Here is a 26,270-nt window from a genome sequence, read left to right as displayed (position 1 = left end):
GCTTTTCATGAGTAAGTGAGTAGGTGGCTGCAGTTTGGGTTTGCAGTGCATGCACTTGTTTGCCATCACTGTCTTGGGCAAGGAGGTGCTGGTGGAACAAGAATGCACCTGGGTTTGAAGGCCAGCTCTGATCCCTTCCTCACACCCTGTGGAGAGACTGGGAGAGAGTGGTGAAGGGTCACTTTCCGGGGGCCAGCTCTTGCATGGCCTTCCCATGTCTCAGTTGCCACAGTTACAACCACTGAACAACTGTGGAATGTGTAAGCCATATGAGATTCTGAGGACCTTCTCAGGGCCTCAGTTCACATGACTGAAAAAGGAGCCTTCAGCCTCAAAACACTTCCTGGCACTGCATATTTCTGGACAGTCTGTGTCCATTACCCTTCCCAAAGCTACATCTTTGTCATTTCATGTGGTCACATAGTAGACTTTAACTGACCTGTGACCATTATCTGTTCAGAATTCCAGGAGAACTATTTGTCATTTATCCTTAATAGTTGTGTGATTTATTAAGAAGATAATAAGCTAAATTTTTTACTGAATCGTGTCTGGTAATGATCAGAATAAGATCAGATCCTGAATGCCATTGTTCAGATGAGGTCAAGGCCTTAGGGTAACAAAATAAACAGATTGTATGTTAAGGATATTCCACTAGATGGCGATCAACACCACAATAAACAAAACACTGAGGTTTATCCTAGCCACAGTAGGATGTAGAAGTGATGCTTTCACATTAGGGAGCCTCTAAGGCAGGGAGCTCTGCCCAGCTCCCTAAACCAAGATGGCTGGGGTCCTCTGTGCACAATGGCCTGTCCTACCCAACTGGAAGTACATCAGTATCTCCTATTTTCCTTTGTGATTGAGAATACACCTGACTAAGAATGATGCCCCTTCCAGGAGGATTGATAGAGGGTGAGCTGTGGGTTAGCAGCAATACAGGGGGTGAGAGATCCAGGTACATAACTCTGGATGTGGGCCGCCATGAGTGAAACAGGGATGAAGTGGCCTTGGGAATTCAGAGATGGAAGGGACAGAACTTGTAGAACCAATTCCTATTCAGAGTTGCAAAGTGCGCACTGAGGCAAAAAAAAAAAAAAAAAAAAAAAAAAAAAAAAAAAAAAAAAAAAAGAACAACAGTTCACTCTCCTCATGGAGAGCAATCAGATTCTGCTGTGGTGCAAGGGAGAAAGATGTTCTCTGCCAGAAATCTGTGCAACTATGACTTCAAAAGGAACCCCAGAGACACACTGTATGCTTCTGAAAAGTGCCAACTCTGCACCCCTGCACAACCCTGTCCTCCCCTGCTGATTTGCATGTGCAAGGGGACAGCCTGTTGCTTAAAGGCTGCCACACCCTGTGCAGGCATCAGTTCCACTTAGGACATGGCATGGACATGAGGAACTGTCCTCAGGTCCTGGGGCTCCTGCTGCTCTGTCTCCATGGTGAGGAAAGATTGATCTTGCAATTAGTCTATTTAAAGTTGCCTGGCTCTTCAGGAAGGTCCTGCTGTTCCATGACTGTGCTCATATTTATTATGATTCTAATCTCAGGTGCCAGGTGTGACATCCAAATGACTCAGGTTCCATCCTCCTTGTCTGCATCTGTAGGAGACAAGGTCACCATCAATTGCAAGGCCAGTCAAGATCCTGGCATTGCTTTAAACTGGTACCAACAGAAACCAGGAAAATCTTCGGAACTACTGATCAATGCTGCATACAGTTTGGAATCTTGGAGTCCCACTGAGGTTTAGCGGCAGTGGATCTGGGACAGATTTCACTCTCACCATCAGCAGCCTGTAGCCTAAAGATGTTGCAGCTTATTACTGTCTACAATATTATGATTTTTCTTCCCACAGTGATACAACTCATAACCAACACCAGCCGGGGAAGCAGAAGCAGGGTGAGGCTGGGCTGCTCCAGCTGTCATCTCTGATGTGTTCAACTGTTCAGACAATTTCTTTAACCCAGCAAACATGGAAGTTCACTGAGAGACTTTAGAATAAGACCCATGATTCTGCTCCACACTCTAACTCTCAGCCCCAGCATCACAGACATCACTGTGCCTCTCTTAATTTAATGAGAGACACAGATAAGTCTGTCTAAGCAGTTTGGATTCAGACTGCTACAGAGAAGCACCTTTATGCTTTCAAAGCAAGAATTTTTAAAATCTTTCTTCAATTTTAGAGTAGATTTAAAGTCATCAAAAAAATGTAAAACACATAGGTTGTCCTTATAACCTGCCTATATGACCATGCAATATATCATCATTTTGAATTACAATTTTTGAAAACAATGAGGGTAATATATATGAAAAATCTGTAGTTCACATGAAGATTCACTCTTGGTGGTGTAAATTTCACCAGGATAAACTGATGTGAAACAGCACATGTGAAGCATTTTAGTACGAAGCAACATTATTCACTGACCTAAAAATGCTTTATTCTAAAACTTCTCCTCTCTCATTCCTTTCACCCCTTTGCAGTAAGCAATTTGTGTTGTCAAACTTTTTCTTTTCCAGAATGACAAAATCTTGCTTTTACAGTATAGAAGTCCTTTGAAAGATAATCTCTGAGTACACTGTATTGAGGAAGAGTATAATTTAAAAATAATGAATAACTCATCTTCGTAATTATAAGATATATTTTTTACCTTCTATGGTTAGCTAGAATATCTTGACCTAATAATAGTTTTAAAATAGAAACTTTCATGTGTTAATGATGTGCTTGGAACAAGAGTCTACTACCACTTTTAAAACTCAGGGAACTGCTCTACAGTCTTTTTCCCCTGCCTTTAACTGGATTCACAGATGGCAATTTAGAGCTCTCACTGTTCTTTTGTGTTCCATAGAATCATTCACTATTTCACTGAACCTAGCTTGGACTCTTTCTCCATTGCTCAGGTGAGTGTGTAGCAGGCTACCTTTGGTCTTGAACATTGTAAAAGAAAAGAGCCTGTTTCATTTCATGCTGAAAGATCTCCTCTGCTTATTTTCATCTCTTGTCTTATAATTTTCATAACTGTGCTACTTGAACACTTCCCATTAACACAGTGACTTAGCTCAGTGTGAACACCCAGGTCAAATCTTTGGGAAGACAATGGAGGTGGCATGGTTGAAGTAGGGCCTCCATCAGGCTGTTTATTTGTCCAACAAAGATGGCTGCAGTAGTGTTGGTGTCAACCACTGTAGGGATGCAGTCTTTAAGGCTGCGCTATTGTTTTCCAGAAATATCTCAGACTGAGGCACATGCTGAGTCTCCGCTCTATACCCATTCACTCCTTCCTCATCCCAGCAATATGATGTTCTTATTTATCTCTTACTAAGCAGTAATTTTTAATTTCTTATGAATCAAAATTTCAATGCTTGCTATTAATGATGATAATTTTTAAAACATTTAAAGCAAAGAAACATGGCAATATACTGGTAGCTAATAAGCATCAATAGATAACTTAATAAATTGTCTCTTTTTTACACGCTAACTAATGGAAATCTTAAACAAACAAACAAACAAGTACTGGGAGTTAAAATTATCAATACTGGTGAAAATGAAGAACTTAGTGACCTCTTAGCAGAACAGTTTGCCATAGATATAGAAATTTGCTATCCTACCTAACAGCTGCCCTCCTGGGCCTCTGACTAAGGTCTTTGGAAACAGCAGTTCACACAGCACCTGTTTCAGACAGTCGAACTAGCTTTGTTGTTGTAACAGTCAGAAGTGAAAGATAGACTATTCATGTAAATGAAATTAATTAGTGTAGAGTCTGAAATTGTCAAATAAGAATGAATTTAACCTCTGAACACAATGTGCAGAGTCGATATTTTTTTTTAAATTTTATTTAAGAGGAAAAAGAGAAAAACACAAAACAAAACAGAGCGGTGTAAGGGTACACATAATACAGAACTACGAAGAAAAAAAAACATAACAGTAAGAAATCACCTGTTAATAGATTACATATTATCATCTTGGAAATAGTTGCTCAAATCACAGTATCAAAGAATACAAAGTGGACATTCAAATAGAGAGACTGCAAACAGCTGTGTTCAATGATCCAAAAACATTGATATAGTCAGCTATTTAACACCCCTAAACACACTTGCTGTTATATCCGTTAGAGCTCTCCCCCCCTCTCTTTTTTACAACAAAATTTACACATTTTGGATTTTATTACTCCTTAGTTCTTATTACATTTTTTTGGGGGGGAGAGTAAAGTCAAATATGGCAAAACAAAGCTGTCAGTCAAAACCAAGGATAGACATAGCACATGATGTAGAACTGGGTACAAGGTTACCAACAATGGTTATCAAAGATGTCTCTTGTTTCCTTAAAAAGAATTGTCTATCTCATTAGATATTATAAAGTTGGACAAAACAGTAGAGAACAAGACCAATAAAACTTAGGCATTGTAAACATTACAGGACTTCCAAAGGAGACAATAGTCAAACCAGAATGGGCATCTTAGTGAATCTTATTGCCTTCAAAGTAGTTGCCTATATCCTCAAACTTGATACTATCGCACAGAATGGAACAGACTCTAATCAGTCAAAACAAGATCGTGGGAGTATTACAGAACTTCAAAACAAGTTAATAGGAAATCAAAAAGAGTTACTATTATATATCCTAATTTTTTAAATTTTCCCATTAATTAAAACAAACATAAGAAATAACTAAATAATTTTTTAAAGAATAAGGAAGAGATTGAGTTAAAACAGGACATAACAATATAACAATAGAGGTCAAAGCATGACTGTTTCAGCAACCTCGTGCTTCACCACCAAATAACCCGATTTAATAGTAGTTACCATAGTGTCTGTCTTTTTCCTTGAAATATTTGGATAAAACTTCCTATACTATAGCTTCAAATATTTCCATATCAAGAAGCCCAGAATAAAGCCTTTCTAATTAATAAGTGAAAATTTTATAAGGCTTCAAGGCCACATAATGGGGAATCATGATTACCACATATTTTTGTATATTTGAATCATTACTTACATTAGGGAAACTATTCGGTATTCATACATGCGAGATTGATTTATTTCACTTATGAGTATGGTATCAAGCTGTGCCCATATATTGACAAATATCTCAATGTGATCCTTCTTTATAGCGGAATAATACTCCATTGGAGAGAAATACCACAACTTTTTTATCCATTCCTCAGTTGATGGACACTTGGGTTGTTTCCAAGATCTGGTGATTACAAATTGTGCTGCTAAAAACATAGGTGCACATATATCACTGTGGTATGATGCTTTCAGTTCTTCTGGGAATATGCCTAGAAGTGGAATAGCTGGAATAAATGGGATTTCCAAACCCAACTTTTTGAGAAATCTCCAGACAGACCTCCACAAAGGCTGTACTAGTCTACACTCCCACCAACAGTGCAGGAGAGTTCCTTTTTCCCCACAGCCTCTCCAGCATTTGTTGTTGGTTTTCTTGATCCTGGCCATTCTTTCAGGAGTGAGATGGTATCTCAGTGTGGTTTTAATTTGCATTACTCTAATGACAAATGATGATGAGCATTTTTTCATGTATTTATTTGCCATTTGCATTTCTTCATCTGAGAATTGCGTATTCATCTCAGATGCCCATTTTTGGATTGGATCTTTGAATTTTGGAACTCTGAGTTTTTTTTTTAATTCTTTATATGTTTTAGACAGGAGTCCCTTGTCTGAGAGAGAGTTCACTAAAATCTTTTCCCAGTTTGTGGGTTTTCTTTTCACTATGCTGGAGATTTCTTTTGACATGCAGAAACATTTTAATAAGAAGTGGTCCCAGTTATTGATTCTGGGAAGTATTTCCCCTGCGGTTTGAGTCCTGTTCATGAATTCTCTACCTACGCCTATGTCTCCAAGGTTTCTAGCCAATTTGTCTTCCATTAGATATAGTGTTTCTGTTTTAATATTCAGATCTTTGACCCATTTAGATTTTAATTTAGTACATGGTGATAGACATGGGTCTAGCTTTAGTTTTCAGCAAATGGAGAGCCAGTTTTTCCAGCACCGTTTATTAAAGAGACTGTCGTTCTTCCAGTGAACCTGCTTGGCTCCTTTATTAAAGATAAGGTGGTTGAGTGTGTTTGTAGTTGTGGTTGTATCTTCTAATCTATTCCATTGATGTTCAGCTCTGTTTTGATTCCAATACCATGTTGATTTTACTACTGTTGCTTTGTAGTATAACTTCAAGTCAGGGATTGTGATGCCTCCTGCTTTGTCTTTGCTGCTTAGAATTGCCTTTGCAATTCTAGGTCTCTTCTGGTTCCAGATGAAATTTAGGAGTGATTTCTCTAGATCTATAAGGTATGTTGATCATATTTCTATTGGGATTACATTGAATCTGTATAACAGTTTTGGGAGAATGGTCATCTTCACAATGTTTGTTCTTCCTATCCATGAGCAAGGGATGTCTTTCCATTTTCTGAGATCATCTTCAATTTCCTTTTTCAGTGTATTATAGTTTTCACTGTATAAGGCTTTCACTTCTTTCGTAAGAGTAATTCCTAAATATTTCATTTTTTTGCTTGCTAATATGAATATTCCAGTTTCTCTTATTTCCCTCTCTGTGATTTTTGTTGTTTGTGTATAGGAATGCTATTGATTTCTGAGTATTGATTTTGTATTCAGCCACATTACTGAATTTATTTATTGTATCTAAGAGTCTTTCAATGGAGTTTAGGGGGTCTTCTATGTAGAGTATCATGTCATCTGCAAACAATGATAACTTAAATTCTTCTTTTCCTATCTTTACCACTTTTATTTCTCTCTCTTGTCTAATTGCTCTGGCTAGTACTTCCAGTACTATATTAAATAGGAGTGGTGATAAAGGACATCCTTGTCTTGTGCCTGATTTTAAAGTAAAGTCTTTCAATTTTTGGCCATTTAGTATGATGCTGGCTGTTGGTTTGTCATAAATGGCAGTTATTATATTGAGGTAAAGACCATCTATTCCAATTTTCTGGAAAGTTCTTATCATGAATAAATGTTGGACCTTATGGAAGGCTTTTTCCTCATCTATAGAAATGATCATGTGATTCTTACCTTTGGCTTTATTGATATGGTGGATTACATTTATTGATTTACATATGTTGAACCATCCTTGCATTCCTGGGATGAATCCCACTCGGTCATAGTGTATAATCTTCTTGATGATTTGCTGCATCCTATTTGCCAATATTTTATTGAGGATTTTTGCATCTGTGTTCATTAGGGAGATCGGTCTATAGTTCTCTTTTTTAGTTGGGTCTTTCTCAGGTTTTGGTACTAGAGTAATATTTGCTTCCAGGAATGACTTAGGAAGGATTGCTTCCCTTTAAATTTCATTGAATAGTTTGAGGAGTGTTGGCATTAGGTCTTCTTTGTATTTCTTGTAGAATTCTGCAGTGAATCCATCTGGGCCTGGGCTCTTCTTGGTGGGTAAGGACTTAATTACATTTTCAATTTCATTAACAGAGATTGGGTTATTCAACATTTTTACATCCTCTTGATCTAACTTTGGCACTTCATATGCTTCTAAGAATCTGTCTATTTCTTCTGTGTTATCAAACTTTTGAGAGTAGAGGTTTTCGAAATAGGTGTTCATGATCTTCTGTATTTCTATTGGGTCTGTAGTGATTTCACCTTTTTCATTTCTTATTGCATGAATGTGAGCTTTTTCTTCCCTTTTTTAAATAAGGTTGGCTAAGGGTTTATCAATTTTATTTATTCTTACAAAGAACCAACTCTTTGATTCGTTGATTCTTTGGATTGTTTTCTTAGTCTCTATTGCATTGATTTCTGCTCTGATTTTTATAATTTTCTCTCTTCTTTTGGCTTTGGGCTTGACTTGCTCTTCTTTTTCTAGCTGTTTGAGGTGTAGCATCAAGTTATTTATTTGTATTCGTTCTGTTTTCCTGATGTGGGAACTCAGTGCAATAAATTTTCCTCTCAGGACGGCTTTCATTGCATCCCACAGATTCCGGTAAGTTGTATCTGCATTTTCATTTTCTTTTAGGTATTGTTTAATTTCTTCTGTGACCCACTGATTACTCAAGAGTGTGTTATTCAGTTTCCATGTGTCTGCGGGATTTTTGCAGTATCTTTTATCATTAATTTCTAATTTCATAGCTCTATGATCCGATAACATGCAAGGGATGATTTCAGCTCTTTTGCAGTTGTTTAAATATGTTCTGTGAGCTAATATATGGTCAATTTTAGAAAATGATCCATGTACTGTTGAAAAGAATGTGTATTCTGATGTTGTTGGGTGGAACATTCTGTATATGTCTATCAAACCATTTGTTCACAGGTGTGATTCAGTTCTGTTATTTCTTTGCTCATTTTCTGTCTGGTTGATCTGTCCCTTGGTGTCAATGGCGTATTAAGTTCTCCTGTTACAAGTGTGTTACTGATAATTTGAGTTTTCATTTCTGTTAATAATTGTGTTATATAACTGGGTGCTCTGGAGTTTGGTGCGTATATATTTAAGATAGTTATCTCTTCCTCTTGGAGTTTTCCCCTTACAAGTATGTAGTGACCTTCTTTGTCTTTATTGTCATTGTTGGTTTAAAGTTCACGTTGTCTGCAAACAGAATGGCTACTCCTGCCTTTTTTGGATTCCTGCTGCATGAAGAATTGTTTTCCATCCTTTGACTTTCAGTCTGTGAGTATCCTTCTGGGTTAGATGGGTTTCCTGTAAACAGCATATGGTTGGATTTTGTTTCTTCATCCATTCTTCTAGTCTGTTTCTTTTGATTGGTGCATTGAGACCATTTACATTAATGGTTATTACGGTTAAATGCTGGTTAATTGTAGGAATCTTACCTCTCTGCTGTTGCATCTTAATCTTTCTGTTCTGTTTAATTATTTGCTTTGCTTAGTGGTTTTTTCCTTTGTGTATCTAAACTGTCTTTCAATATTTTTTGAAGGGTTGGTTTGGTGTTCATGAAGTTCTTCAGCTGTTCTTTGTCATGGAAGTATCGTATTTCACCATCTATTTTGAATCATAGTTTTGCAGGATATATCAATCTAGGTTGGAAATCATTTTGCCTTAGGATCTGGAATACTTCACTCGATGCTCTTCTTGACTTTATTGTTTGTGCTGAGAAGTATGCTGTGATTCTGATAGGTTTTCCTTTATCAGTGATCTGTCTTTTCTCTCTGACAGCTTTTAATAATCTATTCTTGTGTTGGATTTCTGGGATGGTGATTATTATATGTCTGGGTGTAGTTTTATTTTGGTTATGCATATTTGGAGTTCTATATGCTTCACTGATCCTGATGTCAGTTTCTGATCTCATGCTTGGGAAATTTTCAGCTATTAGTTCTCTAAATATCCTCTTGATATCCTTTATGTTTTCTCCTTCTTTTTCATTAATCCCTATCATTCTCATGTTATTCTTCTTTGCATCATATTGCAGTTGTTGAATTGTTGTTTCCTGATTCCTTGTTATTTTTAAAAGATCTTTCCTTTCCTGTTTACTAGCTGCAATCCTGTCTTCGAGGTCTGAAATTCTATCTTCACTTTCATTAAGGTGGTTTTTACAACTTTCAGTGGAGTTTTTTATTTCCTGTATATCTCTGTGCATCTGCATTATGTATTCTGTTTGTTTCTTATATTGCTCGTCTAGGGATTCTATCTTTTTGTTTAGTTCCTCCAATTTTTTATCTGTGGTTTCTTTAAGTATATTTAGAATCTCTTTCATTTCTTTTATTATTTCTTCTTTTATCTGGGAGATTATTTCGAGTTTGAATTTCTTTAAAGCTTCCTGGAGTTGCTTGTCAATTTCAGTGGCTATTGTGTCCGATATTGAGGTGGATGGGATATATTTTCTTCTATATACATTGCTCCTAGGGTTTCTTGAGATGGGCTGGAGGTTTGAGGTTGTAATTTGGTCGTTCGTTTTGTCATTTTCCTATATTTCTGTGTTTCAAGTGTTATTTGAAAGCTTCCTCAGGATCTTTTGAAAATCCCCTTCTATGTTTGTAGCTACTGAGACTCTGGCACCATGCTATCCCAAGCCATTGGGCCTGCAGAACCAATGGCCCTCCTCTGCCTGCTCAGAACTCTGCAGTTCCAGACAAGCTGGGCCTCAGGGACACTGTGCACCCACCTGCCCCTTGGAAGCTCCACAGCTCTTGAATCGCAGCCGGCTTAGGGTACTCTCCACAGGCCGCGGTGCCTCAGGAGCCTGTGATCCCTTCCTGCTTGCAGAGATATCCACAGTCCTCCAGACACACAGAGAGGCCGATACAGGCACCCCAGATCCGCCCAGCTCCTCCTCTGCACACCAATGGCTAGGCACGGCAACAAAACAGGCTGGCTGGGCTCGGGGGATAGTGTGGGCCCGCCCACCCGTCGGAAGGTCAGCAGACCTCCAAGTGCAGCCGGGAAGGGGAGGCGGATGTAGTGGCCTCTAACCCACTGCTCCACTCCACTGTACCCGGAAGCCTGGGGGGTCTGGAACAGTCTGAGATTTGGGCAGAATGTGCTGAGCACTCACCACAGGCTGAGGTGCCTCAGGAACCTGAGATCCCTCCCTGCTTGCAGAGATATTCACAGTCCTCCAGACAAAGGAAGGGGCTGATGCAGGCACTCCAGATCTGCCCAGCTCCTCCTCTTTCGATATTTTATCCACAGTCTCTCTGTGTGCTCTGAAAGCTATGGCCACATAAGTGAAGTCACATTGCAAGGACCAAGGGAACAATTTTGTGACATGCATAGACCAGGAGATTTCATTTAATTCATTAAGTGTTTACTGAAAAATAAGTTGTTTGCCTCGTAGGCCATACAGAGGAATCAGTAATATAATAATCAGATCCTTGGATGAGTTTACTCCCCTAAGTGTACAAATTATTAGGACATATTTCAACAGACATAGTCACTGCATGGCACAGAATTTTCCCTGTGTTCAGGACCTGCAGAGCCTGCTGTGCACCCTCTAATGCTTTTCTGTATGATCCTCAAAGCCTTGCCTCTCACAAGCTCTCAGCAGAATTTGTTTACTGTCTCAGGACAAGATCAACCTGATGCAGGGTAGCAGGAGCCCAATACACGTGTGACCTTCTCATGTCTCAGCTGCCACAGCTGCAACCACTCAACACTGCTGAGGGTGGGACCAGTGGAGCTGCTGGGTCCTCACAGGCTGCTCTGGAAGGGGATCTGGGCTAGGAAGGATGTGCTGGCTTTATAGATCTGTGTCAGGATTCTACAAACATTTCCTAAAGAGTCTTCAAGTAGTCGTGGTCTTTGCCAAAACTAAATCTATGTCATATCACATGGGATACACATGTCATGTTCACTGTCGTATGACCATTACCTCTTCAGATCTCTAGGTGAACTATTGGCATCATGTCCCTGGTAGGAGGATTTTATTTATTTATTTATTTATTTATTTATTTTTAATATTTTTAATTTTCTTTTTTTTTATTTAGAGAAAAAGGCACAACTGATAAAAAAAGTGTGGAAATAATACATAATTTCAAAAAATAACAGTATGAAATAACTAATTGATAAATTACACTTCATTATCTTAGAAGTAGTTTTCAAGTTACAAAATCAAAGCATAAAATATGGACAGACAATCAAACAATGACAGTACAAACTATTCTGTTTAATAAACTAACAAAAACTTAGTAGTATGGTTATCTGTCTCACACACTTAAGTATACATACAGTAATATTCTTTAGAGCAGTTTCCTTCCCTTTCATTATCACAATATTATACATTTTGCATCTTATTACTCATTCAGTTTTTTAATTATAATTTTTTATCCTAGAGAGACAAAACTAAATATAGCCCAATTTACTTCGCTTATGAAGATAGTCTCGTTGCCTCCATTTATCTATAAAAGCCTCAAGAGCATATTTTTTAATAGCTGAATATTCCTCTGCATAAAAATACGACATATTTTTCATCCATTCTGTGGTTAATGGGCATTTTGGTTGTTTCCAAAAATTATCTATTACAAATTGCGCTGCTATATAGTGGATGCACGTATATTACTCTGACATGATCTTTTCAATATTCTAGGAAAATACCCAGGAGAGGAGTTGCTGTTGAATGGAATTTCCAATCCCATGTTTCTGAGGAATCTCATTTCCAAAGTGGCCGCAGCAGTCTACGCTCCCACCAACAGTGGAAAACAGTTCCCTTTTCCCCACAGCCTCGCCAACATTGGTTATCAGTTAATTGCTTGATGGCAGCCATTCATTCTGGAGTGAGAGTAAATCTCAGCGCTGTTTTAATTTGCATTTGTCTAATGACCAGTGATGGAAAACATTTCTTCATGTATCTATTTTCCATTTGCATATCTTCAGCTGAGAAATGTGTGTTCATCTCAGAAGCCAATTTTTGGAATGGGTCTTTGAATTCGGGGGCTTGATTTTTTTTTCTGTTCGTTGTTGTTGTTGCTGTTGCTGTTGTTTTGGTTTCTTTGGGTACCGGGGATCGAACCCATGGTGTCCTGCTTGCCAGGCAGGCACTTGTGTCATTGACCTAAATCTCCAGCCCAGATGTTTTTCAATTCTTTATATGTTCTGGATATAAATCCTTTGTCTGGGGTCTACTGGCTAAGTCTTTCTCATTCTTTACTTTTCTTTTCACTTTGTTGGTGATTTCTTTTGAAGAGAAAAACCGTTTTAATAAGATGAGAACCCAGTAGGATGATTTCTTGATTTTTCCATAGAATCTTTTCTGGAAATTGATTCAAGAAGATCAGCTTCATGAATAAAGCCGAAACACTTTAGTCATGGCCTGAGGGTACCAAAGAGAATAGGTTGCTGTTAAAGACCATCCAGTAGATGGTGAACAACTCCACAATAAACTAAACACCTAGGCCTTGCCCTACAAAAGTTGGGACAGTGGAAGTGATGCTTTCAAAATAGAGAGCAACTAAGGCAGGGACCTCTCTGTGCAGCTCTCTAAGCTCACAAGGCTGGGGCCTCTGTGCACAATGGACCTTATCTTCCCCATCTGCCAGGTCCTTAGTATTTCCTGTTTCACTTTGTGTCTGGTATACACCTGAGTATGATGTGCTTCCCAGGAGACCACAGGGTCAGCAATGAAGCAGGAGGGTGAGAGAGCAAGGGCCACAGCTCTGAATGTGGCCAGGTGTGAGGGAAAGAGGAGTAATGTAGCCTCACATATTCAGATGTGGATGGGGAAGATCCCCTATAATTCCACTCAGTGCAGAGATACAGAGGAGCAGCCCTGGAGGAGTCCCGTGGAGGAGGGGCAGGTGTGCAGGGGGGAGGGGCCGTGATTGCTGATCTGTTCCTCTGCTGCTCTCCAGTGTCCTCAGCAGTTACTGCAGGTCACAGCTTTGTCCCAAGGGCCTGAGGGTGGACACTGATCTTCATGCTGCTCAGAGTCCACTGTGGGGCAGGATCTAGAGGTAATGTGGTGACCCTGGGTCCTCACCATTGATTTTCAATTTGTCAGAATTTAAAATTATATGTTACACAAGTAATTAAAAGTGTCATTCATTACCACACTAAGTTAATAATTAATGTATTGCATGTAAACAGTGAGTAAGCGATTCATATATTTATTAGTGTAACACGTGCTTTTCATCTTTCTATACAGATCTGAAGCTGAGTGACTGGAATTGTGGAGAGGGGACATTTCCTGATCCACTTCTTCTCTACCCTTCAGGAGCAGGGAGAACAGTGCTGAGAACTTCAGTTCCCTGGGCTGGGTCATCTCTGTGGTCCTGCTCTCTTGCAGTGTGGATCCACCTGAGGCTTTCAGCTGGTCAGCACCCACAGTGTTGAATGCTTTCCTTCTTCGCCTTCCCTACCAGGCTGCAGCATAGGCAGAGTCTGTGGTTCCCACAGGTCCTCAGCCCCGTGGGTCAGTGGGGCAGCTGCATTCTTCATATCCTGGAGCCAGAACTCGGCAGCTCTCAGCACTGCAAGCCTGACTCAGCTGGGTCCAGGTCCCTGTCTTATGCAGTCCCGTACACTGCAGTGCTTGAAGACCTATTAAGACCTTGTACTTACACAGTTCCTGAAGCCATCCCAGCACCTGAGTAAGGAGGACTTTTCTTATTGTTATCATAGAGTCTTGCTTGTTTCTAATATAGCAGAAAATTATTAGTTCACATCATGCTTCTCCATCCAATATAAGTTAGAAGCAGCAAAGGGTTATTCATTTTTGAAAGTGTTGATTAAACATCTAACACATTCATGGCAGTCATCACTGTTTTCTTCAGTTTATTCAGATGCAGCTCTGATCTGCTGTGTGTGGCAAACCCAGATGAGCCTCGTCAAAGCCTGGGCAGCATTAGAGATTCTGCCGCTCATGTGACCATCTTAAAAGTGAGACATAAGAGGTACAAAGAAGGAGGACAGGTACAGGGTAAGATTTTCATACACTTGAATTGGGAGGATGAGGTCAAAACCTTGCCTGCATTTCTCATAGAAACAGATGTGAGACACCTAAGGCCTAGAGACTTTGCAGCCCTCTCTAGATCAGGATCCCTTAGGTGAATATTGAAGACTCTCTGTGTTGAGGATCCAAAGCAAAAAGAAAGATCTTGGGTCATTTCTACTGTATCCCTGCTGCTGCCCATTCCCAAGTTTTGCAAAAGCCACACTTCTGTTTATGGTTTGAAGTATATTATGATTGTCGGAAATGATTCTAACTTATGCTGCAAAGAAAATTGAAAGCAATTAACTAACTGAGACTTAGAACAGCACTTGATGGAAGACAGGCAGAAACATGCGCTCCTGTGTGTGCTTGCTGGAAGCCCGGGCTGGGCAGCAGCATTGCTCATGTCCTCCCCTGCCATCTCAGTCATGCTATGACCCTGAATACAGGAACCCGGACAAGGTCACAGAGCTCACAAATTCTGCTCTCTTCTTCTCTTGCCTTCTCATTTTTTACCCTAAGTTTGAAAGAACCCAGGTATTTCTCTTCATTCTTCCTTCTCAAAACAATCATAACTTAGAATCCTGGTCCTCAAGCAATGTGTGTTGTGAATCAAAAGAACATCTCATTTTACTCGTGGGAAAACAGCCTGATTCTGTCCTGTGGCCTGAGGGAGAAACACATGCTCTGCAGGCAAATCTGTGCTGCCCTGGTGTAGACAGAGACCTCCTGGTACACTGAGTCCATAGTGAAAGGGGCCAGCACTGCAGCTGGGACAAATATCCCAGGAGCCCAGTCAGCCACTTTAGGGCTTCTTCATAGGCTGCTCCTTTCAGGCTGTGCAGGTTCAGTCCCAGTCAGTACACAGCATGGACATGAGGGTTCTCACTCACTTTCTGGGCCTATTGCTGCTCTGGGTCCCAGGAAAGCAAGGGCAGCACTGGGAATTTATTCAGCTTTGAATGTTCAGATTTGCGTGATATTTCGTGGAGGTCTTATTTTATCTTGAATATCTATGTTGATATTTCTTATGTTTCCCATTTCAGATGCCAAAGATGATATCCAGTTGACACAGCCTCCATCTGCATCTGCATCTGCATCTGCATCTGCATCTGCATCTGCATCTGGGGGAGACACAGTCAACAGCAGTTGCCAGACCAGTCAGGGCATTGTCAAGTACCTACACTGGTATCAGCAGAAACTAGGGCAGGATCCTAAACTCCTGATCTATGCTGCAACCAATTTGCAGTCTGGAGTCCCATCAAGGTTCAGTGGCAGTGGATTTGGGACAGATTTCACTCTCACCATCAGTGGTCTGCAGCCTGAGGACTTTGGAGCTTATTTCTGTCAGCAGTATAACAGTTACCTGTGCACAGTGATATAAGCCATGGCATAAACCTCCCAGGGAAGCAGAAGTGTGAGGTTGGGCTGCCCCAGATGCCCCTCTTTGTGTCTCCAGCTGCATAGTACATTCCTCACATCAGCCAGGCTTTGAAGGTCACTGGAAGGTTTTAGTAGAAGCATCCAAGGAAGCTCCTCTCTACCCTGGCTTTCTTTCCTGTTTCCCAACCTTGATGTAATGGAGGACACCAGTGAGTACACTGCAGTAATGTGGATTATGACATCTTTTTGTATTTACAGGGCAGCCAAGAAGCTCTTCTATGGGTTCCAAGCAATAAGTTTTTAAAAACTTTTATCACTCTTACAAATTTATTAATTTTATTTTTTATTATAAAGAGACTAAAACCAAACAAAGTACAACACAATAAGGTTAATCCAAACAATACAATCAAATCCATACTGCACTAAGAAACAAGATAACAGAAATCAACAGTGGCTAATATGATAATCATTGTTTTGTTTAAATTAGCTTCATATTGCATCACATGCAGTAAAGTCAAATGAAACAATATGGAATAAAATTAAACAAAACAAAACTGTAAACAGTACAGAACATGAAAATAAAATTATAGAAAATTATTAATGGCTAGAGCAATGCCTCTCACAGTCCTACATTTAGAAATCAATATTCATGAAGTGCAGAGTTGATTTTTATGTCTCTGGCCTTACATCTACAAAGTATATCTCACCATAAATTGCAATTCTGTGGCAACCCATCAAGATAAGTTTAAACTAAAAGTTCATAGTTCACATTAAATTTGACTCTTGACATAAAATATTTCAGTCAAACACAAAGGTATAAGGGCACATGTCCAAAATTTGTCAAGACACGGTGTTGTCATAATACCACTGTCTCGTACCTGTGTATCTTCTCTTTCCTGCATTTTCTCTAAGAGAACCATGCCTATAGTTTTAGAAAGATAAAATCCTGGAGTTCAAAGTATGCAAGATTTTCAAAAGCTAATGACAAAATATACTGCTATGGAAAACAGAAATAAAAATAATGAATAATATATTTTGCTACTACCAAGACTCCTTTGATAGCACCTATTATAATCACTAATATCCCGGCATAGTACTGGTGTGAGATCCTATAATGTGTATTACCTATGCTGCTTTCATAGTAGTTTCAAATGAAAATCAAGTATACTAATAAAAATGTTAGTCATAGCCACACAAGCATTTGAGAATTTTTAAAGTATTTTTCAAAATAAAGTGTATGTTTTATAGGAAGTAGATGATCTGCACTTTTTATTCTTATACTTTTGATAAGTTATTGTGCAAATTGAAAGAGCGTCTTGCCCTGGCTTTGTCTGACAATCACAGGTGATGTGGAAATTGGCAGGCAGGCCTTTGCCCTGCCCTAGTCAGCTGTACATACAGGGCAGCAGTGCCCTCTAGCGGCCAAAGCTGCTATAACGAATTAAATTAAAATCTTGACCATGTGGCGATCCTCTGTCTCTTGTTGCAACAACAGATACATGCCCCTTTTCCAATCTCAGCAGCTGATGTTGCTCAGTTTACACAGCCTAAGGGGATGAGGAGCTGGAAGGAGTCTGAAAGACCAAGGTCTACAATTTCTTCATTCTCAACAAAAAAAAAGAAAAGAGCAACTAAAGTCAGAATAGGGGAGTGACTTGCTCAAGACATTACAAACACCTTAGAATAGATCTCTGCTTTCCCTTTGCCTTGACTGCTTCCTGCAGAGCCCAGGCCCACTCCTGAAGATGCAAGTATTCCAACTATGTCTCTGCTTTCCCCTCCCATCATCATTGCTCCCAGTGTGTGCATGGGTACATGCAAATGCCTGTTTGAACAGACAGGTGGGTTCCTTCTAACCCCCACCTCCTCATGAGCATCTGGAGTTATCCTTGTTATGCTTGCTCCCAACATGCCCTGGACTCAGTCTCTCCTCTTGTTACCCATGGACATTGAGGTTGAGGTCACTCAGCAGGGCTTTCCTGGGCTGCAGAGCAGCTCTCAGAGGTAGGGCCCTCAGGAAGAGGGTTTCATTCATTCTTTGAATATCTGGACTCTGTGCTGGACCCCATGCTTCTTAGATGGCATCAGACTGAAGCAGTAGTTCACCCAATGACCTTGTTCTTAACAAATATCACAGAGTCCTCAGCTTTGGTGGATCACATTGTCTTTGCTGACTTATTGCTGGTGTGTAAATAGTATGTAGTCAGTAGAAACCATACTTTGGATTTTGACATTTTGTCTTTTCCTGGGCAGGCGCTGTTCCATGTGATACTCTGCCATGCTGAGCAGCAGCAGCTACCACTGAACCTCCTGATCAAGAGGGGAAGCGACTGCCACAGCAAGACCTGCAGTGTTTTGACATCACACTTTGTATTTCTGCTTCCTGCATACCTGTAAACCCCATTGGCGTGGGTACATGAGACAACACTTCATTACCAAACAGGTTCCTGTTAGGTGATTTTGCCCACTGATGGCTGATGTAGGTACGCTGAGAATATTTAAGACAAGCTAGGCTAAGTTATGATGTTCGGTAGGTTAGACCTACAAGATTCCATGCATTTCCCCCCCTTTGGTATGTTCAAAGCACAATGGATTTGCTGAAATGGAAGCCAGGAAGCCTCTGTATATGGATTGGATACCAATGAACCCCACTGAGAGACTTTCCTCAGGCCACAGTTTTCTCCATGGTTTCCATTCCTGTGAGTGGCCTAGTTGAGGTGAATTTCCAAGGATCACAGACCCAGCTTCTCTCCCACAGGCCTGGGTAGAGCCTTGCCCAGCTCATAACCATGTTCACCACTAAGTGAATCTTCACATATGTCAGCCACTTGGGACCAGGAAGAAAGAGATGAGGACCGATGTGAGATTCCAGGGACTTTTCCAACATATACAAGACACATGGAAAAAAATTCTAGACAGTAGAAGAAAGAAGAGCAAGTAGATAGATAGAGGGTGAACTGAGAACAGATTCACCCAAGTGAAATGGGAGCATTCTGAGAAGGAAGAGAGCAGCAGTGCCTGGCCCTTAAGAGGAGGTTAAAATGCTGGAGCTGGTGACCATCTATTTAGGTTGATTTGTCAGTAATTTATCATTCCCATAATGTGGTGAAGGCCAAAGTCTGGTTGTTGTACGTTGAAGAGTAAATGATGCAAGAAAGTGGTGGATGTGGGTGTAGGCAACTCTTGGAAAGCAAGATGTGAAGGGAGAGAAAGGGAGAAGTGAGGTGGACAGGAGGAGCTGGAAGCCAGGGGAAGGAGGGCTGACATGTTGTGGGGGAAATCAAGAGGTGGGCATGGAAGTCAGGGCAGGGAAGGGGTGAGGAGTAGTGCAGGGGTAAGGAGAGACAGTCTTCTGTGAGAGGGGAATGGTAGCATTGAGCAGCAGGGTCTCATCTTCATCTCCTGGATTCTCTGCTCTCCATCTTGGCAGCTCATGGGATCCTCTGAGCTGTTGCTTCTCTCCAATGGATCCCACCTAAGCTGGGCCAGATGGGGTGAACTCCAGGGAGATAGGGAAAAAGGACTGAAGATCTGTTCCTTTAAATTATGTTTTCATTGTATATTTTAATGAGAAACAGTGATGTTTCAACCCATGCGCCAATTTCTAAGTGGCATTGTCCATAGGTTCTGTTCCACTCTGAATTCAGTAAGAAATTCACCCTTGCTTCACACAGGGCTGAATTTTTAGGATCCTGAGTATGAGGGTCATGGGGACCTGCGGTGGACTCTCAGGAAGTCTTTATCATCAGCAGTGCCACTGTCAGCCACACAGGGAAGACCTGTGACAGGAATCCTCATGGCCTTTGAAACAATGGCTGTTGGGTGGTTTGGAGGAGACTGAATGGACCAAATTGGATGAAGACTCACAAGACTGTCAGCCCTTCTCCCAGTGTCTCTGATTTGCATGTCTATTTTTCACACAACCCTTAACCCATCCATATAGGGATTTGGAGCCTTGTGTGGTACCCAGGCTCTGAACATACCCAGTCATCATGGTCCTGGTGACCCCAGTGTTGCTTCTTTGGAGCCTGGCTTTCTAGGGAGCAGGTGAGGAGGGGGGGCTCAGGGAGACGCCAGTTCATCAAACCCTGTTGAAGACAGCTCCTACTTGGTGCATAACAATGTCATGCACTGTAAATGACAATTTCCCTTTTTACCCTTTAGCAGGCAGTGGGGTGTCACCCTGATGCAGACACCAGTCTCCTTGTCTGCATCTCCAGGAGAGACCCCTCCATCTCCTGTCAGAATAGTGCTGCTGTAAACAGAGAGATGTCTTGGATGTGCATTAAACTTACCAAAGACTTGAGGACCTAATATCTCATGTCACCACTGTGTCCCTGGGTGTCTCAGCCAGGTTCAGCAGCAGAGGAAGTGAAATGAGCTATGTCCTAAGCCTCAGCCCTGTGGAGCCCGGGGATGCTGTGGAGTATTTTTCCATGCATGACTATGAGTGGCCAGTCCACAGTGGTGCAAGCTATGCACAGAGATTACTGTAATAAGAAAAGTGAAGAGAAAAAGGTAAAGAAGCTAAAAGAAATGCTCAAGGAGACGGGGATGCTCTTAAGGAAAAGAGCGGCTACACATGCAGCAAGCAGAGAGACTGTGGCATGAACAAGAGGATGGTGGCCCCAAGTCAGCTGCTACTGTCTTCTTATGTCTTCTTCAATACTGGGTTCTGGGCCCCCTGGATCGAGTGCTGGAATTTTGACCTCGGATCTGGCAGGTTCTTGTATCAAAAGATAGGTACCTTGTGCAGGGCCCAGCTTGATCCTGTTGGGCTCTGCTCCTATGGTCAGTGAGTCTTCCTAGCTGGCAGGTGAGGCCCTGCTGCTCCAGCCATGACCTGGCCTCCTATGACAACACCACCCACCCTGGGATCTACACTCCTTCCATACTGCTAGGCATTCTAAATAATAACTTTACTTTTAACTGACCTGTAGGATGTTTTACAGAATGTGTCCATAGATTTACCTTGAATTCTGACCCAGGGGCAACCAGAGCTGCAGGGAGCTAAGAGATTCAAATCTGCAGAAGCTTAGGTTCAAGACTGTGAGGTACACAGACCATAGTCAAGAGCAGGGATGCTGACTGCGAACTCACAGCACAGGACAGAAAGAGTAAAAGCCCTGGAAGACACAACTGCACACAATCAGGATCCAAGACGCAACCAGACCTACCTTCTCCCCCGAGCCTTTAAAATTCTTCACTTGCCCAGCTGATTGGGGACCCAGATTTGAGGTCTCTTCAATTAACCTCTGACAGAGTTTCCTCTTTTTGCAGAAAATTTGGTGCCATAATTTTAGCTTTAGTGTGTCAAGCAGCAAACTCTTGTGCGCAATCACACATTGTGGAGTTTTCTGTGCAGTTTTTCCACTGCAAAGCCCTCTGCCAACCCCTTTACGAGTAGCATTAAGAAGATGAGCAAGGAGATCGCAGATGACCACAGCTCCTTCAGTCTGGGATTCCGCTGAACACCATTTTTGCCAGATTCCAAGCTGTCTTCAAAAATTACCAAACACTTTTTGCCTAAATAAATGAAATAAATGAGACTCACATGTTTAAATCTCATACAGTATCCCCAGTGTAAAAATACTGAAAGAATAAATAAGATCCAAAATGTAGAGAAGATATTGTGAACGTGAAATAGAGAGAAACTGCTCAAAAGGGGAGAACAATTGGAATGGGGAAAGGAGAAAAGGAAAAAGGGAGAAGATTATGTGTATATGTTTATGTAATCCATATATATATGCGTATATGTGTACAAGAGAGATTCCTATGCTACTAATCTCTGTTAGATCACTAGAAAGAACAGTTTGTGTGTTCACAGTTTGTTTGATCACTTTTTTATACCTGTATCTTCTAATCTGAACAAGTACTTTGAAGATAACAATAGGCATTATATTAATCAGTGATCATCTCCTACATTTGATTTGAAATTTGTATCATTGTCCTATTTTTTGATTTTAAAGTTTAAAAAATGACACAAACTTATTCTGTTATAGTTTTGGGGTCGAGAATTCTAGAATCAGTTTCAGGGAGCCAAGCTCAGGGCGCAGACAAGGGGTGTGGCATGCAGAAGTTTTAGGCGGAAACTCTGTCCCTTGCCTTTCCCAGCCTCTGGTGGCAGCCTGTCTCTGTGGCAATGGCCAAGTCACACTGATGTCCTTTCTGTGTTCCCAGGGCTTCCCCTCTCCTATCTATGCTGGCCCTCCCTCTCCATAATAAGCACTCTTCAGGTCACATTTAGTTCCTCCCTTACAATCTACCCTTCTAAGCATCTTTAATTTACACCTGTAAAGGCCCCTCTGCTCCATAACATAATTACTACCTTTCACGGGATAGGACCTGAAATCATGGTGACTGTACTCATTCTATTAAACATTGAAGTGTCAGCTCTTCCTGTGTACACACACACCACCGTCTTTCCTTCTGTGTCTCTTTCTCTCCTTTTATTCCCTTCCTGATCACAAATGCTTTTACTTCTGCAAATATAAAGAGGCTTACACAGGGAGGCCTTGCTTGAGTTTTGCTTAAAAACCTGCTCGGTCCCCTGTGATCACACAGGAGGAATGACTCAGATGGCCCTCATTCATGTGGGGAGAAGCAGCCTCCACAGCGAGTCAGGAGCCATTAATTTCTGAAGCTGTGACTGTTTTCAGGGACTGTCTCCCACTTTCTCGGGAGGCATGGACGGCTGTGTTCAGTAGGATCCATCTCTGCCTCTGCTTCCTCTAATTATGTGTAGCTCTGGCTATGGCTTCTGCCCCTTTTCCCATGGAGTGGAAGCTGAGGATGCCCTAGTCTTTCACTGCTGGTAGAGCTGCAGCCAGCCTTGCACAGTGCCAGCTCCCCAAACCAAAACAGCCTTCTCAGCTGGAGAACTTTCCCTATAGAAGTGGCAACACGATGTGCAATCAGCCCATATCTTGAATGTCCATGTGCTCAGAGTCTATTTTTGGAGAGCTGATGAAGCAGGGGAAGGTGCAGCTTTGCCTCTCATGTAAACCAGATCCATAGAACAGAAAAGTGGGCAGGAATTTGAGTCCCCTTGGGGTCTATACAGAAGCTTTGAAATGGGTCATTTATTGGCACGTCCCTCACCCACAGCAGTACAAGGCAGCACCTCAGACCTTAGAGACTCACAGGAATGCTTCACTGTCTCTTGTGGTTTTGTGCATCATCTGAGCAGCTTCTCTTCTGCTTTGCCTGGGATGCCTCATGCAGCTGTAGGCGGCTGGGTCACTTGTGTCACCTGCACAACTGTGTCACAGCTGGAATGGGCTATCAGCTGGGCTTCTTTGTTTCCCTTCCTGACATGTCAGGTGTAGCGGTGCTGGTAACACTTCACCTGCTACTCAGGTATTTAAATGTACATTCTTGATACACATTTTACGATTAATGAAGGTGAGTTTTTATTGTGCAGGGGCACACTAGCATTAACACTTCTGAGCAAATTTCACCAGCAATTCTGAGTGACATTAGAGATAAAATATTCCACCCTACTGGAATGACCATGCCCACTGCCCACTGCACCCTGCACACTGCTGCACTCATTTTCTCTTCCTTGTAGTCTCTTTGGGTATGATATTTTTATTTGAAATCCTTTTCTTTTTTAAGTGTAGACATTTGTTTCTATAAAGTCTTTCTTTAGAATGTCTTTTGGTCCATCTCACAGTTTTAATATTTTGTGTTTCCATTTCAATCTGTCTCAAAACAAAATAATATTCTTTGGGTTTTTGCATAACACTTGTTAGTTCAGGAGCATGTTTTGAAATTGCTATATATTGTGAATTTCATAAAGCTTCTCCTGTTACAGGATTATGCTTTCATACCATTGTGTTTTGAGAAGCTACTTGGTATCATTTCAGTCACCTTAAATTTTTCAAAACTTGTGTTTGTTGCCTAACATGTGACCTATCTTAGAGAACACAGGGGTGTGATCCAGGAGAGGTTTATTCTGCTGGTATGGGGAAGAATGGTCTGCATATGTCTGTTTAGTTCATTTGATTTAAAGTGTAGTTTAAATTCAATATTTCCTCATAGATTTTCCATGTGGATCGTCAGTCCAGACACTGCTATTATTATTGTATTTCTGTGTCTGTATTTCCTTTCCGAACTCTTAATAATGTATTTACTTTGTATGTGTAGGGGTGTCAGCACTAGGTAAGTATATATTTATAAACCTCATGCTATCTTTTTGTATTAACCCCTTTTAAGATGAATGACCCTTTTCATGTCTTTACTCAGTTTGCATCTTAAAATTTATTTTCCCAATTATATTGGTAGTAGCACCTGCTTTGTGTTCATTTCTGCTTGCATGTAATATCTTTTTTCATGCTTCATTTGCAGACTATGTGCGCCTTCAAATCCAGGATAGGTCTCTTTAGGCAGTGAATAGTTGGTTTTTATTTTTTAAGAAACTTATGCCACTCCATTAGAGTCTGCTTAGTCTGCTTAGAGACTTTAATCCATTTACATTAAAGGTAATTATTAAGAAAAAATTGACTCTTTCCATTTTGTTAATTTTCTCTTTTTTCATTGCTCATTCCTTTCTTTTCTCTTTATTGGTGTATTCTGTGTGATTTGATGATTTTTTGTGATGTCATGACTTGCTTTCATTCTCTTTATCTTTTTTTGTATCTGTTATGGGTTTTTGCTTTGCATTTCTCATGGGATTTATGTAAAGCATCAGGTTGTAACGATCTATTTGAAACTGCTAACCACTTACCTTTGATGACATGCAAAAACCGAAAAATTTCTACCCCTCTCCACCCCAAAATTTATACTTTGATATCAATCAATAATTTACCAATTTTTATATTTGGTATTCATTAACGAATTACTATAGTTGTGGTTACTTTTTTTAGTTCTGTCTTTCGATCCAGCCAGCAGGCCTCGGGCATATTACATGGTGTCATTCACATTCTGGGTGGGTCTTATCTCATTTTGCTGCCCAAGATACCAAGTCACCTCTGTAAATACTCTTAGGGACACATCCAGAATTGTGTAATTCTACCTACCTGGGAATTTCTCAATGCCATCTAGCTGAATCTCAGGACAAATCATCACCCTCAGTACTTCAGAGCACTGATCATTTTCGGTCATGGGTCTGTCTCAAAGCAATGACTGTGTGATGCTATTGAAATTCCCTTAAAGAGCTGTGGTGGCATGGCTTGGATAATACCAGGAACACACTGAGAAATTGTATGGAAACTGATGTGCAGCCCTTGAGATTGCCATGAAGTATGATAGATTTCCTCTAGAGAAAACCTGGGGAAAAAGTCATCCCTGCTCCCAGCAAACAACAAAGAAACTGAAAAACAAATATTAGTCGGTTTTACTAAAAGGACTCAATAAGGTATTAAAATGCCTGCTGACTGGAGTTGGGTAGAAGGTGACCTACACTCAAGTTGCTCCCTGAATGGGGGACACCATTTCACAGCCTGTCTTCTAAGAAGAGGAGTTACAAGGCCGTGTGTTTAATTGTATTTTTATTTATTTTTATTTTTATATTTTTTTAGGTACCAGGGATACAACTCATGACTGTGCACTTGCAAGGTAGGCACTTATGTTGCTGAGTTAAATCCCCAGCCCATTTAAGTATAAAACAAATGACATCCAGAAGTCTCCATGACTTCTGGAGTGGTTGTCATGTGATTGGGCATAATAAAATATGATTAAAGAAGGAGACAAAATTCAATGGACTGACAGAAGATTTAAAACACTTGTAGTTTTCTCCATTTTTATTTATATTACAAATTTTTAAATATCTCAGTGCACTAAGAAGAGAAAAACCCATAGTATAGAGTGATTATAAAGTTTCCATGGAAATTGACTCATTTATGTACAAAAAGACCATGCTATTAATGATCATGTTGGAATTCTACCAGGCAAAGAAGGGAGCCATAGTTATCCTCGGATATGAGAATGTATGGGAGAAAGTTAATGAGGAAAATGAGAATCAAGTCACTATAGAAAATGACAAAGTTAATAAAAATGCACTAATCTCCAAAATAAAGAGTTACTCTGTTTATGGAAATATATTCTAATAAACTGAGGCTCTTCTCTACTGCACGATGTACCAAGAGGTGTGGCATAGATTTGCTGAAAGACATTTTCTTCTCCATGACCTCAGAGTATCTACACTAAGCCACATATCAGCGTAGAACCATCATTTCATCTCCAGAAGATTATATTTTATGGAATTCTACATGTTTTTATTAAGATGCAGGTCTTAGAGGCTAGGTAGAAAATTACTGAAGGTCTTGGTTTCCCTAGTCTTAGAAGAAAGATGTCTTATTCCAACTACACAGGCCTAGACCTCAAGGACAAATAAAGATCAGAAGTCAGATGGTTTATCTTACAAACACCAAAAAGAAATTCATCTGGGTCCAAATGTGGTCACCAGAAGGAACTGAGCCATCTGGGTCCCCAGCTCAGCCAAAATCTGTGAGGTGCCTGTATGGAAAACATGATTTGCATGTTTTCCCTAGAGGCCATTTCTGGTCCTAGGAGTCCCCATGAAAGGCTGCTTGATGGATCCGG

The 26,270-nt window shown here is 40.6% G+C and overlaps 1 gene segment (V, D, J or C); it reads left to right on the top strand.

The window, feature by feature from the left end:
• The first annotated feature begins 13,032 nt into the window (after positions 1-13,032).
• Positions 13,033-15,726, top strand: LOC134471439 (immunoglobulin kappa variable 1-16-like). The segment is given in 2 exon segments: positions 13,033-13,045; positions 15,389-15,726. Coding segments are annotated over 2 exon segments (351 nt in total).
• The last annotated feature ends 10,544 nt before the right edge of the window (positions 15,727-26,270 follow it).

Source organism: Cavia porcellus, unplaced genomic scaffold, assembly GCF_034190915.1.
Source record: "Cavia porcellus strain 051 isolate PalLab524CR breed Dunkin Hartley unplaced genomic scaffold, mCavPor4.1 scaffold_18, whole genome shotgun sequence".
In the NCBI taxonomy this organism is placed as follows: Eukaryota; Metazoa; Chordata; class Mammalia; order Rodentia; family Caviidae; genus Cavia; species Cavia porcellus.
Note: the sequence above shows the minus strand (reverse complement) of the source record. Positions and strands in the feature narration are given on the sequence as shown.